Genomic DNA, 15833 nt, shown 5'->3' with positions numbered 1-15833 from the left:
TTCTAAAATGCTCAACTGTATGACATTAAAGTTATTGTGATTAAGATACGTTTGCTGAAATACTGTGGAATATTCCGGACAATGATGGAGACAAGCAGGTGGCAGATCCTCAACCAGACGTTACATAGTGCACCTTTAAGGCCAACTTTTAATTAGAAAGGAGAAGGAAGCGCTCATTTCACCAGTAGATTATAGAACATAACACCTCGCTCTGACTGCATGTGGACCAACGGTGACAGCTGTGTTGGAGATAGGGATGTGTACCGCTACGACAGACCGGATCCGGACTTGTAAAAACGTTTCGGTTCAGGTCCAAAAAAAACGAAACCCCGATGATTCGGTTCTGGACTCATTAAAAATCTCACAATCTATATTCTTTATGTTCTAGAATCTAAACCATCTTAAACCTTCCATAGATCGCGAAATTTGCGCTGGAAAAGACGTAAACACTGACATCGCTGTCAATGGCCCGGAGCCATCAGCGACGCACGCGTCTTCCCCGCGGCAGAAGTTGAAGCCGGCGCAATGAGTTTAAAGACGCGAGAGACCGAAGTTGTCACTTTATTTCTTGAACAGAGTTGGTTACTGTTGGCCGTAACCATGGCGATGGAACAGGAACATCAGAAACCACCTCGTCTCCTGAGCCCGCTCTTAGCTCCTCCCCAGAGACCGCACACACACACTAGAGACTAGGGTCGCTACAATATGAATAAAATAACTGTTATGTTGTGGTGTGATGTAGCATTTATTTAGGTGGGTTAATGTGCAATATACATATTTATACATCTAAGTAAATACTATGTCAAAGTAATATTGTTTAATTGCTGGATTCATTAATTGGAGCTTATATTTTGTAATAGTATTTGTATTCTACAGTTGTTAAATATGGTCTGGTGTTTAATGCTGTTAATATGATATAATATGAGTATTGTGTGTAGTGTAAAATATTTTAATATTCTATTTTTGATACTGCTAAGTTGATTGATTTATAGTGGTTCGAGTTGACTTTTATGCTAGTTTTTGAAGGTTTTTACATAACTTTGATGCCAATGGATCTGCAAAATTAAAGAGTGGAAATGTATCTAAAGGCATTAAACTTCAAGTGTGGGAAACAGCCCAGTCAAACCAGTAAAACACTTGACAAACATAGTATCAGCAGAAACAGCTGCTCCAATACCAATACTCAACTTGCTCTTGTTCGGAAGTTGTTCCTCAAGTAAAACACATGAATGTGTGTTAGCTCGTAGCTTGTGATTTGTAAGTTGTAACTTCTGTTAATAAACAGTGAATAAACCAGATAAGTTGAGTTTATTTCAGTCTGCAGTTAAGCCTTGTGTTTGATAGTCGTCCTTGTTCAAGTGTCTTCAACTTAATTTAGCCAAGTAGCTTGTGTTATGCTGTTATAACATTATGCAAAAATGGCATGAGTTCAGCCGGACTCATTAGGTCCGGACCTGAACCTAAACCTCTGGATTCGAATCCGGACTTGAACCTGAACGTGGGTCCCTCCCTCCCTAAGTTGGAGAGGTGTTCTTGCACCTCATATGAAGAGAGGAGCTCTGCTGTGTTCTTGCAATCGAACCCAGGCTTTGAGAGCTGCACTCGTGAGACGCCATAACAAAACTGTAATTTAGAGAATAAAAAACCCCCGCAAAAACGAGGGATTCATCTGGAGAATTAATCTGGAGCCCCACCACACCTCTGCAGAGCTCCGAGGGCGATCTGAACTACTCATTACGTACTTTGGAATTCCTGTTGCCTGTGCACCACACTCGCTTTTTGTGAGTAGTAAGGTAACATAATTCAGAAGCAAGAGCAAGATCACTAAAATTATGGTAATTACAAAAGACAACCAGGCAACAGGAGACATCAGACTTACTTTAATGATTTTGATGAAAGCTATCACCAATTACCAATTATGCTGCTAATGATGAAAAGCATTGCATAATTGTTTACTGCAGTCTTTTCCTTGAAGCCCAGATGAGGTGACCATTCCTAAATCAACAATGCCCTTCTTGTGGTTATTAAACCCTGTTTTTTTGTTGGCGGTTCGATCCCTGAGTCTTTGCTTTTTAGCCATTTCTACATTTGCCAGTGACATGTGTTCAGTGAAGGAAGAAAAACACTTTCAATTGGGGTCTTGTAACATTCCCCGGTCACATTTTCAATTCCTTCTTCTGCAATTGTGTGATGGGATCCCGCGCCTCTTTTTTTTTTTGGATCAGGTCCGGTACTGGCCCAGATAATTGATCCCTTTGGGCCCCATGTATGCAACCTACAGTCCAACAGTGGCTTTAACACAATCACTACTAAGAAGACAGCTGCTTGGCCACCGTGGACATGCCAATGGGGGAGAGAGAGACTGTAGGCTATTAGTGCTGTCTGCCAAAGTTACACACTACTACATGCAGCCAACTCAGCAATGGATTCCCTGTCAAGTCTTCTATTTCAGCAGCAAGTGAATACAGCTAACTAATTTACTCCAGATTTTCGTTTTTGATTTAAGAGCTTTTGAGAGCTTGTGCAATAATTAGATATGCATAAATAGGGATTAGCAGAAATTAACATCTCAATATTCAGAAAGATAGTCAGATGATATGCAAATCCACGCTGCACTCCAACAGATATGTGTTAAAACAACAGTGAAATGTCAGTAAAATTAATCACAAAAGTGCAAAAATAGCTAACAACATGACTCTTTTTGTAGGTTTTTTAATTATAAATGATATACCTAAAACTCAATATATTATCTAAATGTCAATGCATTGTCCATCCTGTAATTAAATAAATGAAAAAAATAAATAGGGGTTGGTCATTTTATTTTACTATTTATGTTTATCAAAAGCAAATACATAATTTTAAATAATCTATTTAAAGGGACACTGTGTAGCTTTCTGGAGATGGGATCTTAGTTAAATCCATACTTCTGATTTTCTACATGGAGATGGATACATTTGTAGATACATGTGTATTTATAGCTGTGGAATACAGCTAAAGGAACATTTCCATGGAGCAAGCTCTCCGCTCGCATTCATTACTATTTTATGCACGGAAGGAAAAGCGAATAAGTGACCGAATCCAATTTACAGCAGTTTTTCAAAATGCATATAAACTCAGGACGTATGATTGAGGTGTCTGGATTCAAATCTCAAACATCCCAATAACACATTCGGAGACATAACTCATCTGTAACAGCACAGTTCGATAAAGACAGGAGCAGACGAGGAGAGGCTTTCATCTGCACAAAATAAGAAATAGACAGGTAAATATTAGATATGCGTTTGGACATGTTTTAGATCAGGGGAAAAACAACGGACGAGCACATGTTGTTGTGGTTTGAACCGGTGCGTGAAGATGAAAGTGCAAAACTGCTGGAGCTTCAATGCTGTTTATTCGCGCTGTGAGGAGCAAATAACGCATTTCCTCATGTCTGAAAATAAAATGCTCAAAGTAAATGGGATGTCGCTTATCTATGTTAATCAAAAGCCTGGTTATGTGAATGAGAGCTGTTTTTATTAGCAATTATAGCTGCAAAGTGTTGGAGCTAATGCTAAATTACTTGATGCTCTTAAATGTCCCTCAGCTCCATCCACACTTAATCTGTTCTGTTTCTTTTTGTTTTTTTTAAACGGAGAACAGCAAGACAACACAACAAGAGCATAGAGAAAACAATATACAATAAAGAAAGATAAAGAAAAATAATAAAGAAAATTTAAATAAAAATGAACGTCCCATTTAGTCCAAAGCCATTTTGAAATTAAGTCCAAATGTGATTTTATTCATTTTTTTTCCATTTTTCGTATTTCAATTAAACTGTAGGTCCAGTCCTTGATCGTCGGCACAGTTTGTGTCATCCATTTCTCCTGCTGCCAGAAGTATAGTGGTTGGTTCTTTTAGAGTTTTCTGTTCATGTAAAAGTAGTAAAGATACAGGTTTTCATACAGTTAAGTGCGTACATTCTTTTATTTGAGTCTATTTTTGGCAAAGAAGTTACACCATGGAGCTTTAAATGATATGCATTTCATTTAACAAAGCATATTAAAAAGAAAAAAACACGGAGAGAAGGACAGTGGGGCCAAATGGACATAAGACGGGTTGAACCGGCCTGGGAGCGGGAGGTCGATGTTGTAAGTGAGCTGTGCTGCTTAAGTGGACCCAGAGCAGTGAAGGAGAGGCTGCCAGGTCCAGTCTAAATGTCCACACACAGACCACTGGCTCACTGTCAGCACAATACATTTGGCTCCACGGTAAGAGCAAAATGTAAAACAGGAAATACGGGGTGCGCTCCAAACGATACCAATTAGCTGTGCTCCTGACAGTGATGAGGCATGATTGGAACACAGTGTTAGAGAAGTCAGCTAAGTGATAGATTAATTACATCAACTGCTACCAAGCAGCTTTGCTATACAAAACACATTATATATACCGGTAGTGTAAACTGTACACATATTTTACTTATTGCCTCTGTGTTTATGTTTCACGAACCTTATCAAAAATGTGTGTTTGTGTATTGGTCACTACAAGGAGTGTGGTAATGACCCCTGCATTTCTGCTGATATAATAATGATGCATTATTGAATACACAGTTTCATTTGATAGATTTGGGTTTCTCAATGAAGTATGCACTGGTGGTATGAAGAGTCCTTCCACAGATTCTGCAGTTAAAAAAATGTTGTATTTCTTTTTTGTATTGTATGGTGAAGTCTCATTTTGTATTAACGTGATGAACTCTTTCTTTTGGAGCTTTTGAAATGCAGATTTGTCACGTTGAGAAATAAGTGAAGTGATCTTATATGCTGCAATATTTTAGAGGATTATTAATGAACACTGAAGCTTTTCAGTTATCAGAAAAAAATCAAATGATTAGACCAAAAGGAATGTGCACTTGTAGATGTGGCTCCTATGTGTAAACAGCATGGGGCCGAGTAAAAAAGCCTGATTTATTTCAGACTCAAACCCAATTAAAGTGGACCGTCTAAGAATGTCGTACTAATGAATAAATCCCTTTACAGCTCTGTCAAAGAACTGTAATCATATTAAAGGCGAGGCACTACAGGTGACTAGGAAAAAAACTAGCATTTAGAGATATAAATTATTCTGTAGTTCACTTCCATAAAAGTGAGAAAAAAATATATTACACGTTTTTCTTTATGTGACAATTGTATATATGAAACAGCCATTTTATGTGTAAATATGGCAAACATTGCACATATTTGGGACATTTATCTGAAAAATGCCTTTCTCCCATAGGGACATAAAACTGCCTTTGACGTTACAATTTACTGTATAAATCTATGGATGAAAGATGATTTTGAAATGTTATCATAAAAGACACTTTCGATGCAATGATGTTGACTGAATGTGAATGTGCTGTGACTGTAGACATAGAAACAGTGCATCAATCAACATTACAAACTGTTTGGATTCTCTGATTTTGACCCTCCCTTTTCGCCCCTCAGGCACTATGACGAGACAAGAGTCCCCCCGGACACTCTTGCACTATGGACAGCACTGATGACCCTTTGACAGACAGCCACAGACCAACCAATAGCACCAACCACCAGCACCTACACTCCCACCTGCTCCATCTCTGCTCCACCCCATCCCTGGCACCGCAGGCAGCTTCAAACCACCGCACCAAAACAAGGTACAGCACGGACAGAGCTGGTCATCCTATAGGACAACAAAACATCATCACGCATTCGATGGTCAAACAATATGATGAATTTTAAGTGTAGAGGCATCTTCATTCACAATAAGACTATTTGCATCAGTGTCATTACTATGGAATCTTTTTATTGTGCACTTTTAAACCACAAATGTCCTTTTATACTTATCATTTGCGTCTTTCACTCCACTTGATTAGGGCTGTAATTTGGGTCATGGTCAGGTTATGGAAATTCTTAAAAGTTTTGAGAGCTCTTGTAGCACTACGCCTCGTTAACTTTTATTGGACTAATCGATGCAAAGGGCATTTCTTTCCTTGTGTCGACTACTTCCCTACACTTGCACCTTTGTACATAAGAACTTGTTTGCATAATGAAAACACCTCCATTGAGTATATGCACTGAGCAGCTAACGATATCAAAATATTCGTTCACAGATCATGCGATTTGGGTGAATCTGCTTTTCTCGGCGTGACCTACTGATTTGTACATGTTCGGTTTCCAGAGATACAACACCAACATCCATGGCTGCCAGTCTAGTTCAGCCCGTATCCATCGCGAGCGTTTCATATTTTGTAAAAACCATAACATGCTTACAGTCGGGTGAAATTCACGTTCAAGCACAGCACAATGTTCAATATTCTGTCAACACAATCTTGGACATGTGCACAAAATCTGTCTGGAAATCAATTAGTTTAGCCTGTTAGCTGTGAGGCCTGAAGCGTGCACACAACATGTTTCCTCACATAAAGCCAGACACTTATTGAACAAGGCTTGTGTCTGTTTGATATTTATTTAGCGTCTCGTTTTTCCATGAGATCAGCAACTCCCTGGCCAGTGTTTAACCCCGGAAAATATATGTGTGCTGCTTTGCCAGGAAAACGCATTACTTTATTTCTAGATTTAGTCATTTCATGTTTTATTTTTTTAATGGCATTGCTTGTGCATCCTCTTTAAAAACATCTTGCTGTGCAGTAAACGTAAAAGCCCTTCTGGGGATTGTTGTAGTGAATTAGCCATGGCTTTAAACCCTGTGATACGTGCATCGGATCAGATTACTCTTACTGTTTGTTGTATCTGTCCCTATCGAATAAATAATAAATGAAATAAATGAAACAAGGCGCCACGCTGGCTCCAAAAGGAATAAGCCTGATTGGGAAATAGAGAGATGTCAGTGCAGTAAATTTAACATACAGCGCCATAAAAATGCCTAGTCTTGTACATTTGGTGGAAAGCAGTGGTCTCTGTCGCTCAATAACGTCAGTTTATAGCCTGTGTTATGATGGGAGCAGGTCTGCGGCAGATTTCAACTATAAATAGACCCAACCCCCGTTAGGAGTTTATTGTCTATTTACTGTCACAACACTCGATCCAGTAATGCACAGAGTATACAGGAAGCGGCGAGTGCAGTCGAGCATTACGTTTCAACACATACGCACAATTACACAGTGGAAAACTACTGATCATTTTTATGGACATGGTCTGGTAATCACCGTCTTCCAGCTACAGTGCAGTTATATTTTCCTGTATATTCGTAGAGCATTATTTCTTTGATTCGTATCTTGTATCTTGTGCATGCTCCAATATGGCGTTTCTTTACTTCCCTGACCAGCCAAGATGAGTTCAGTCGGTTGTGATTGACTGGTGGATTAACCAGAGAAACGCAATTGATTGAACACAATTGAATATCTACTACTTTTCAGTTTCAAGTGCAGTCATGTTCACAACCAAGGATGAAAGGAATCACACATACAGTGTTCATGGGTTTAACCACACTGCTTTGTTATAGAATTCTGTGACATTCAAGCACCCTTCTGAGCGTCCTCTGATGCGGCCTCTTGAGTAATAGTTTTCTGATCACTTTGCAGGATGCAGAGGGTTTTCTTTGATGTTCTGAAGAAGCGCTTTATGTAATGACATGCTTTCAACTCTCTTAATGTGGAATGGGGGCTTGTGTCTGGAGGCCTGTGCATACATGTTTCTATATTTTTGATCTAAGCATCTGCTCAGGCATTATCCGACTTCAGAGGATGTAATGAGTGATTTCACATATCTTATTAACCTGCGGAACCCTGTGAATGTACTACAAGTCCACTTCTGAATATTCACAAGGCAGTCAATTGTGAAGGGAGCCTGCTCAAAACCTGGTTGACGGTGGGAAACGGTCGGTTCCCAAAGGTTTTCAGTGTTTAGCTAATCTACAATGTGCAATTTGTGGTACTTCTAATATTTGTGCAGATGTTTTTCTTCATATTTACTTGAAAATGACTTAGCCGAAACATATTACAAGATATTTTCCCCAATTTCGGCCCCGATTAGCCTCTTCCTGTCTTTGGGGAGGTGTGACTGGGGTTAGGATCGTCGTACATGTCCATAAAACATCATCGCTGCAACAGTCAATAAATCAGAGCTTCGGGAGCAAATGGAGTAACTAACACACCGAGATACAGACACGGGAAATAGCAAAAAGTACAATGATTACCCATCTTTCGTAAAGCTTTAAAGTTAAACTGCAGCATTCCCGTCCATGTCCTTTTAGCATCGTTTAAACATAAAACAATTAGAAAAAGGAGAATGTAGCTCCATGTGTGTCGGTGTTTATGCTGCATGGATCGATGAAGCTGCTGCATGTTTGCTACAGAAAACACAACCACGTTTATGACATAATAATAGTAATGTTACGATTAAAAGTGCACGGCTCTCATCATTATGAACACGGGAAACAGCGGATGCTAGGTGCGCTATTCTTGTTAGCTCACAACTTTTGTTTCACGTTTATAAATCGCTTGAGACTCAAAACTTCTGTAGTATGTTCCGGCCTTTATAGGGTGAGCAGCTTTTCAAAATTCAAAACTAGGACACTCCCGGATTGGAATGGGGGTAATAATAAAATTGTCCTCGGTCCATTCATGGCTCAATCACACCTCAGTGTGTACAGACCTATGTTAGATTTATTGTAAAAATTGTTGTCCATGTTATTTCGTCAGCAAAGTGTAGCGTCTGTATCTCACATAATTAAGGTTCCAAGTTAGAATCTAAGCAGTACGTTTTAATCACTGCTCTTGAGAGTTTTTCACAGAAGCCTTTATGACGGGATCAAGAGTATTTTTGTCATCTCAATTCAAGAAGATAGGAACATGCTTTTACATAAATTCATGCGCAGTTTTAATGTTGAATTGTCAGAGTAACCTCCAGGCATCTGGGGGATTCTGCTGAATAAAATTGAGTTTGCTTCAGATTACAGATTTGCTACAGAGGAATATAATTTACTCAACCATGAAACAACTGAAAAAAGACAGAAACTGAAAAGAAACAAAAATATGTTTCCAATGCAGGTACAATATTGTCATTGATTCTCAAGCTCCATCTCTGACGTTTCTAAACCTCGACCTGGTGCGTCCAATCAATTTGCTCACATGTTCACTGGGGCCTGTGGGAGCCATATGTTCCCTGCACAGTGATTCTCAGCTGGCTGTATGTGTGTTATAGATGTAGTGGTCTTCGCACTGACAGATGCTGCTGCCTCCACCTCTACTCTGATGCACAACAATCTCATTTATTCATCTCCACATTATACGCTAGCCCCGAAGACAGGAAGCGCTGCATAATGTCCCTCATATCGAATGTTTGCCTTGTTTCCGATACAGTGCTCGGAGCTACACGTCAATTTTTATTGAGTGAATGCTTTGTTTCAAAAGATGAACTTGTCAATGAGTTTTCCTTGTTTTTTGACACCTTCAAAATGTAGATGTTTTCCATTCTGCTCCAAGTCAGCAGTGATGTTGCGTATTGCTTTAGGAATTGCCCCTTTGCCCATCCGACTCAACCATCTTAAGGCTTGGGATTGTTTTATTACACAGGTTTTTTTTAAAGTACTGCAGGGAAATGTGCAATCTGCATTTCACCCATTATATTAGGAAAGTGTCTTGCCTAAGGAGGAGATCAGGCATTGGCAAAGTGGTATTATTTTGCGGTAAAATTACAACTTTTATATTTTCTGAAAAACCTGTGAAATGGTGGTGAGATAGTCAAGGACAGTCAACAAATTGTTGAAGCCAGAATTAAACTTCAGGCGCTGCGGCCAACTGCACACGGAGCCCGGCATCTCCACTCGGTAAGCAGCACAGATACACAGAAGTTAATGCGAATAACTAAGGGTCTGTGCATTTGAGTGTTTCTTAGTGTTATTTCCTCTCTTATTTGTGTAGTGCTGGTTCCTAGTTTTAATCGAAGACTTGTGTTTTGCCGAGATGAGATAGCTGGAGAGATTTATGGGAACAGTTTGTAACAGTGTGGGCGCGAGGAAGAGAAAAGGACCGGCAGTGTGCAAAGAGAGAAGACAAAATTAACATAATGCAGTGTTACATAAAACAACAAGCTTTCTCGTGAACGTACAGTATAGTTCAGCGTGAGAGTGGGTTGTGCTGCTTATTACTCTATTTACAGTATTTTGGCTTTGGTTCATAAGAAGTGAACTTAAAGCACAGATATGATGCAAAATGGACTTCTTTGAGCTTTTAACTGTTAGAGATGTAAGCACTATATTGTTCAGCGTAGGGATACTCTCTGTTCAATTAATAAAGGCGGAACCTCCTGTTCACTTCACTCACGGGACCGGAGCAGTGAACAGTGCGGCTACCGATAAAAACGACACACGAGTCTCCTGTCCTGCATTATATACCTGGTGTACCAAGACTGAGTATTCTGCAAAGATGTCACAGTCAGATGGCACGGGAGAGAGTGCACAAGCTGAGCGAAACGCTGCAATGAACCCAACATTAACCATGATATAACATCGTCCACTAATTAAAAACATATCTGGAGTATTTCGCTTCATTAAAACTTCTTTCATTATTCTTGTTTAGGTCATCTTGCTCTGAGTCTCATATTATTGCATCACATGTAGAAATCTTGGTTTTTTTCCATGGTTCATTCCCACTGCTGCTAGTAATGGTGGGGTAGCTAAGTACTAAGGCACGACATACCAAAGGTTCTCTAGAGCATGTTAAAAGGTAAATAAAAACACACAAACAATGCATAATGGTGTATTTTACAATTGTTCTGGTAATGTCGAGTCTATTTGAATGGATTCAGCATTTACAAACACAAAAGCAATACACCCTTGGTATAAAAAAAAAAAAAAACTGTTTGTGTTTTGTTGTAATATTTTGAATGTCTTTGTGAGGCTTTTTTCCTCTGAATAAATGAATGCAAAGTAGAAAATATTCAAGTTGCGCTCTTAAAACAAAAGTACAGTATACACGCGTCAGTGTTGCAAACTCTGTTGGAAAAAGTTCTGATTTAACCATGTCTATGTGAAATACAGTACATAGTTTGTTTTTAATGAAGCACTCTGTAACATGTTGGTGGATAGTTCACTACATGTTTGTATCCGTGCATGTGTTATTGCTTTAGCTGGCATGGCCTTACACTTACTCATCAACATTTACTCAATTATGTTTTTTTGGTTTTGTTTTTTCATTGCATTAGGCCCAGTACACCTTCAACACACAACCCCTACAAGGACTAATCAGTGAATTATGGTTAACACATTTCAGTTCCACAAGAAATAAACCTATCCAAAATGGTTAGTTACTTCACATTTGATTCCAGCAAAACTGTGACAATACCTCCATTAAAAAAACACTCTTTTAGTGAGCGGATTATCATTCCACACCGTCATATTTGCTCCAACGCCAACACATTATTTGACAATCTGCAACAGGTGAAGAAGTAGTTTCCTTTGCATAGACGCTACGCTACTACATGTGTGACTGGTGGAAAACAGATGGAATAACTAACAATCCATATTTAATTAAATGCTTTTTTACACCTCATATTAGGATAGTTGCATTGTTACAGCATACACCCACTCTGCAGTCCGCAAATTAAAAAAAATTGACAAAGAAAGCAGTATTTTTTTACATTCCCTTTGTGATGGCGTTGTAATTATCTGACATCTCTGCTCAGACGATGCATCTATAACACATAGTGGGAGGAAGGATTTGTCGGAAAACATTATAGGTGAAAGTTAAATGTTCTTGATCAAACGGAAACTTCATTCATTAGATGCAGTATATTTATGTTTTACTTGATTATTGTAATTAAACACAAAGCACAAGCCAATATATTATGTTTAATAATTAAACTCCTACATATTTTTGTTATCAACTTCGCGACAAACCACTTTACATAAAGTAACTACCTGGACGCACCGTGGAAGTATCATGCTGTCAAGAAATTACACATAAATCAATGCTATTCCTTAATAGTCAGAGAACATAATTCAATTTAGAATATAAAAAGACACAGAAACGTCAGACTTTGTATGGCTTGCAAGGGAGAGACCAGCCACCCTCCGAGTCTCACAGCGTTTTTCCCTCTTGCAACTGGTTTTATTTCACATTATGGATTTTACACACAAAAGGCGGGTCACTTTTCTCATTGGTTAAACCGACATCCAGCACTTGTTTTTTACAACTGTCTTGGTATTTTCCTTAGAGATAAGAGCTTGGGGAATGTTTACCTAACATTCTTCACACCGTTTTCATACATGCCGTTTTTTCTCAGAGACTAATGATGCAGATAATATATCACACAAATATATATATTTACATTTTATTACACATGCCCAAAGACACAACTACAGTATGCGGATCATTAAAAGTGTGTATTATTGACCATTGCAGCTACTCATCGCATCCAACCTTGTCATTTAGACAACACTTTGCACATTAGTCCATTAGTCCCAACATTGTATTACAGTTAAAAAAAACCACCACAATAATGTCTTCCTTTTGTCACGTTTGCTCTGTTCTGATCCACAGGTGTCGTAACCAGAGCTGGCTGTGGGATCTCCAGGGAGCGACTGTTGTTTGAGGGATCTACCTCCACTTCTCCCCCCCCTCTCCTCGACCGGACACTGGACAAACTGTTCCAACCTCCACAACTGCACCTCCTACCTGTCCTGGCCGGTCCATCTCGCTGTCTGTCGAGGGGTCAACGCGTGGCCCTTGCTCCGTTTGTATACAGTGGATTGGACAACCTTTACACGCCCGACAAAAAAAAACGCCTCACCGAGATATGTGGCTTCGGACAAAAAGGGATTCCTATGAAATACCCGGATTGTGTTGATTGTGGGACCACCTTTTTGAGGCGGGCGCTCTTTGCTGTGAATAGGCCTTCTGCTGGAGTAAAACCTCCCATATTTTTATAGACCAAAGAGAAAAATAAACTGCAATCACCATGTGACATAAAACCATGCGGACATTTTGGATAAGACGTTGTAAGATGCCAGCAGAACTAAAAAAGAAAAAAAAAAAAAAGCGTCTAGTTGGATACACTTATGAACCAATCAAACTGGAGTACTTTTAAACTTTGCAGACTTTTTTTGTCAGACTAAGCCCACCACTGTATTTTGAAGACTGAAGATATAGGTACTACATATGTATAACTGTGTATCAAAAAAATATGCATTTTTATCAGTTGCGGCGGTGTTGGCGATGACTTGTTGGCGGAAAGAAATCATATCAAAGAAATATCTTCAGAGAAAGTTTTAATTCTGAGTAGAAAGAGTAAAGAAATGTCATTAAATGTATTTTGGAAGGCCCTAAAAAGTTATATATTTAACAGTTTTATATGTTGTACCTTTGTAGAGAAGCTTATTGGACTTACAACGTGATCACAATGGCAGTTTTAAGTAGTAGGACGTGAGCAAAATGTTGTTCTCACTGAATTGTAGTCCCAACTTAATTTTTGTTCACATCTCTGTAGCTGCTTTGTTTCCATATCCATTCAAGTCACTGTCTATCAAATCAATTACGGAAAAAAGCAAATTTATTGAGGACTGGTATGCAGCCAACTGAACATTGTAAATCTATGGTAGTCAGTGGAAGCCATTGAAAACTGCTAATTTGCTATGATATTGTATTGTACACGGTGTGGAATACTGACTCATTCTCTCTCTATGGGTTTTGATCTCTTTAATTTATTATTTTTGTGCTTTGGTGTTGGTTTGCACAAATGGGGGCGGGGAAATCTACAAAGGATGCAGAGATTAGATATGGGAAGTCAAGAGATGCGGAAGAACACATTGCTTAAGTATTACAGTCATTTACGTTTTTAATTATGGAATATTTTAAGAATAAATTAAATACATGAAAGAAATGCCCCTTGGAAATTCAGATGATCTCAGTTTTCCAATGTTTCCTGAGATATTAATTTAGTCAGTAAAAAGACTATACCTGTCCAGGTTTTAACAAAAATATATTTTCAATCCATGTGGTAAGACTTAAAATGGACCAGGAGTCCAGAATAAAGCTGAATTGAATTTACGCTATGCAATGAATTAATGATCAGAGTTATTTATTTTTATCGTGACACATTTTAGAATTTATTACCAAAGTTTCATGGTTAACAGCTGACGCAGTTGAGGAATAAAGGAACAAAAGGAATTGAGGAATTGAGGAATAAAACAAGGCTAAGTACTATAATAGTTGCTAAAGGTACAATACATTTTCTGGTGGAGGGTCTGTTACCTGCCTGTCTCCATGGAGATGTTATTACTTTGCCTGGAATGTTCCACAGAATGGCATTAAACGTATCTCAGTAGGGACATGCAGGTCACAGTAATAATGTATGTTTTGTTTTTCAGCATATGATTTTTCAATTGAATAAATGAAAATGCAGAAATGTTAAATATAGCACGTTTACGTTGAGATGAATCTTGGTGTGAGCATTTTAAATGCTGAAGTGATCCAAACAAGTCTGGTGAAGGTGCCATGGAAACCAGTGGAGCACTTTCTGACACACAATCAAATGACATTCCAAAAGGGAAAACCAGCAGGTCAGGTAAGTAATTTTTGGTTAAAATTACTTAATTAATCTCCAATGTTATATATTTTGTTAATTATAGTAATATAAAAAAATGTAAATTAAAGTATACATTGAACATCTTGTTTAGCCATTGGAACAACAGGTCAAAGTCAGTGTGTCATTGGGGTTATATCTCAGCATTTCCATTACACCAGCAGGTCCTGCTCCTCCGGTGCTCAGCTGGTGAAGCACAATTACATCTAAGCACAGCATGCAAGCTCAAAGAAGGAAATTAAAAGTCACAATGACTAGAAAACATGCTGTTGAGAGACAAGTAATATGTATGCAAGTGATTTACAGTATTCTATAGCTGGATGACTTGTGAATCATGGCTTTTGGTGGGCTTTGGTACTAAATTGCCTACTCTATTCATTCATGCACCTAATGTTAAGTCTATTTAGAAAGTGTTCCTATATTTCAATTAAAGCATCACACAGCTGTGCAGACCTCTATGGAGCCTAGAGCAAAATAGAGAAAGGAAAAATCCTCTTTATATTTAATGTGCACTATGTAATATAGTATTATATTATGTATATTCTGGGGGTCCGCTGCTGGTTTCTAAGGAGTTGTTTTGCCCAAAGTGTTTGAAAGTATGGCACCAAAACTGATCTATTTTGCATGTTTTTACATTGCACATTTTACATTGCACACCTTTAATAGCAGAACCTTCCCTGCCAAACATAATACTGCTGATGTTTCAGTCAATTACAGCTGAATCTTAAATAGGATTTCATTCATTACCTTGAAGATCTCTTGCTGTTCTGTCTCTGTTCACTTCATATTGTAATAACCAACACTGAAGTTCTGACAAGTAAATATACAGTAGGTCTGATTTAGTCCTAGTGCTGACAGTAAAATGTGAATGAACCAATCTGAAAAGTCAGCACGCTCGCTGAGAATGAACCAGCCCATTGTATTTAAATGATCCCTAAACGGATTGAGACCGAATAAAAACTCCCAAACAGTCTGTCTATGGTCAGGCCCTGCATATTGCCATTTTTTTGTTTTCTACGAAAGCAAATGACAAGGACCCAATGTGATAATCTGGAAGCTTAATTGATGTGCTCAAAAATGTGACTCCTCGTTCATTCCTCATTCTCCTGTTTATAATGGGACATTATAAAGAATAACGACAGACAACCGCCTTCTAAAGTCCACTAAAACCTCAGTCAAATGTGATAATGTGCTCCTTGTCTCATGTTGCAGTCGCTAAGCTAAATGCAAGTGAAAGAAAAGCTGATAAATGTGTACTGCACTGTGACAAAGCAGGGTGAAATCACTGCGTGTCCCTGT

At 38.6% G+C, this 15833-nt stretch overlaps 1 protein-coding gene across 2 annotated transcripts in view; it reads left to right on the top strand.

Annotated features, from left to right (window-relative positions):
• The window catches only part of tafa5a (TAFA chemokine like family member 5a), a 231809-nt gene extending 217812 nt beyond the window's left edge, over positions 1 to 13997 (top strand). For both annotated transcript variants that reach the window (XM_072455038.1, XM_072455039.1), the window contains exons 4-5: positions 5460 to 5647; positions 12494 to 13997. In XM_072455038.1, coding sequence (XP_072311139.1) covers positions 5460 to 5468 — 9 coding nt within the window. In that variant the 3' untranslated portion in view covers positions 5469 to 5647; positions 12494 to 13997. The remainder of the gene's footprint in view (positions 1 to 5459; positions 5648 to 12493) is intronic.
• Positions 13998 to 15833: the final 1836 nt, after the last annotated feature.

This window comes from Eucyclogobius newberryi, unplaced genomic scaffold (assembly GCF_026437365.1).
Source record: "Eucyclogobius newberryi isolate DKJ021-1_F unplaced genomic scaffold, fEucNew1.0.hap1 SCAF_2, whole genome shotgun sequence".
Classification (NCBI taxonomy): Eukaryota; Metazoa; Chordata; class Actinopteri; order Gobiiformes; family Gobiidae; genus Eucyclogobius; species Eucyclogobius newberryi.
The sequence above is the reverse complement of the archived record's forward strand: the minus strand, read 5'-3'. Positions and strand labels throughout refer to the sequence as shown.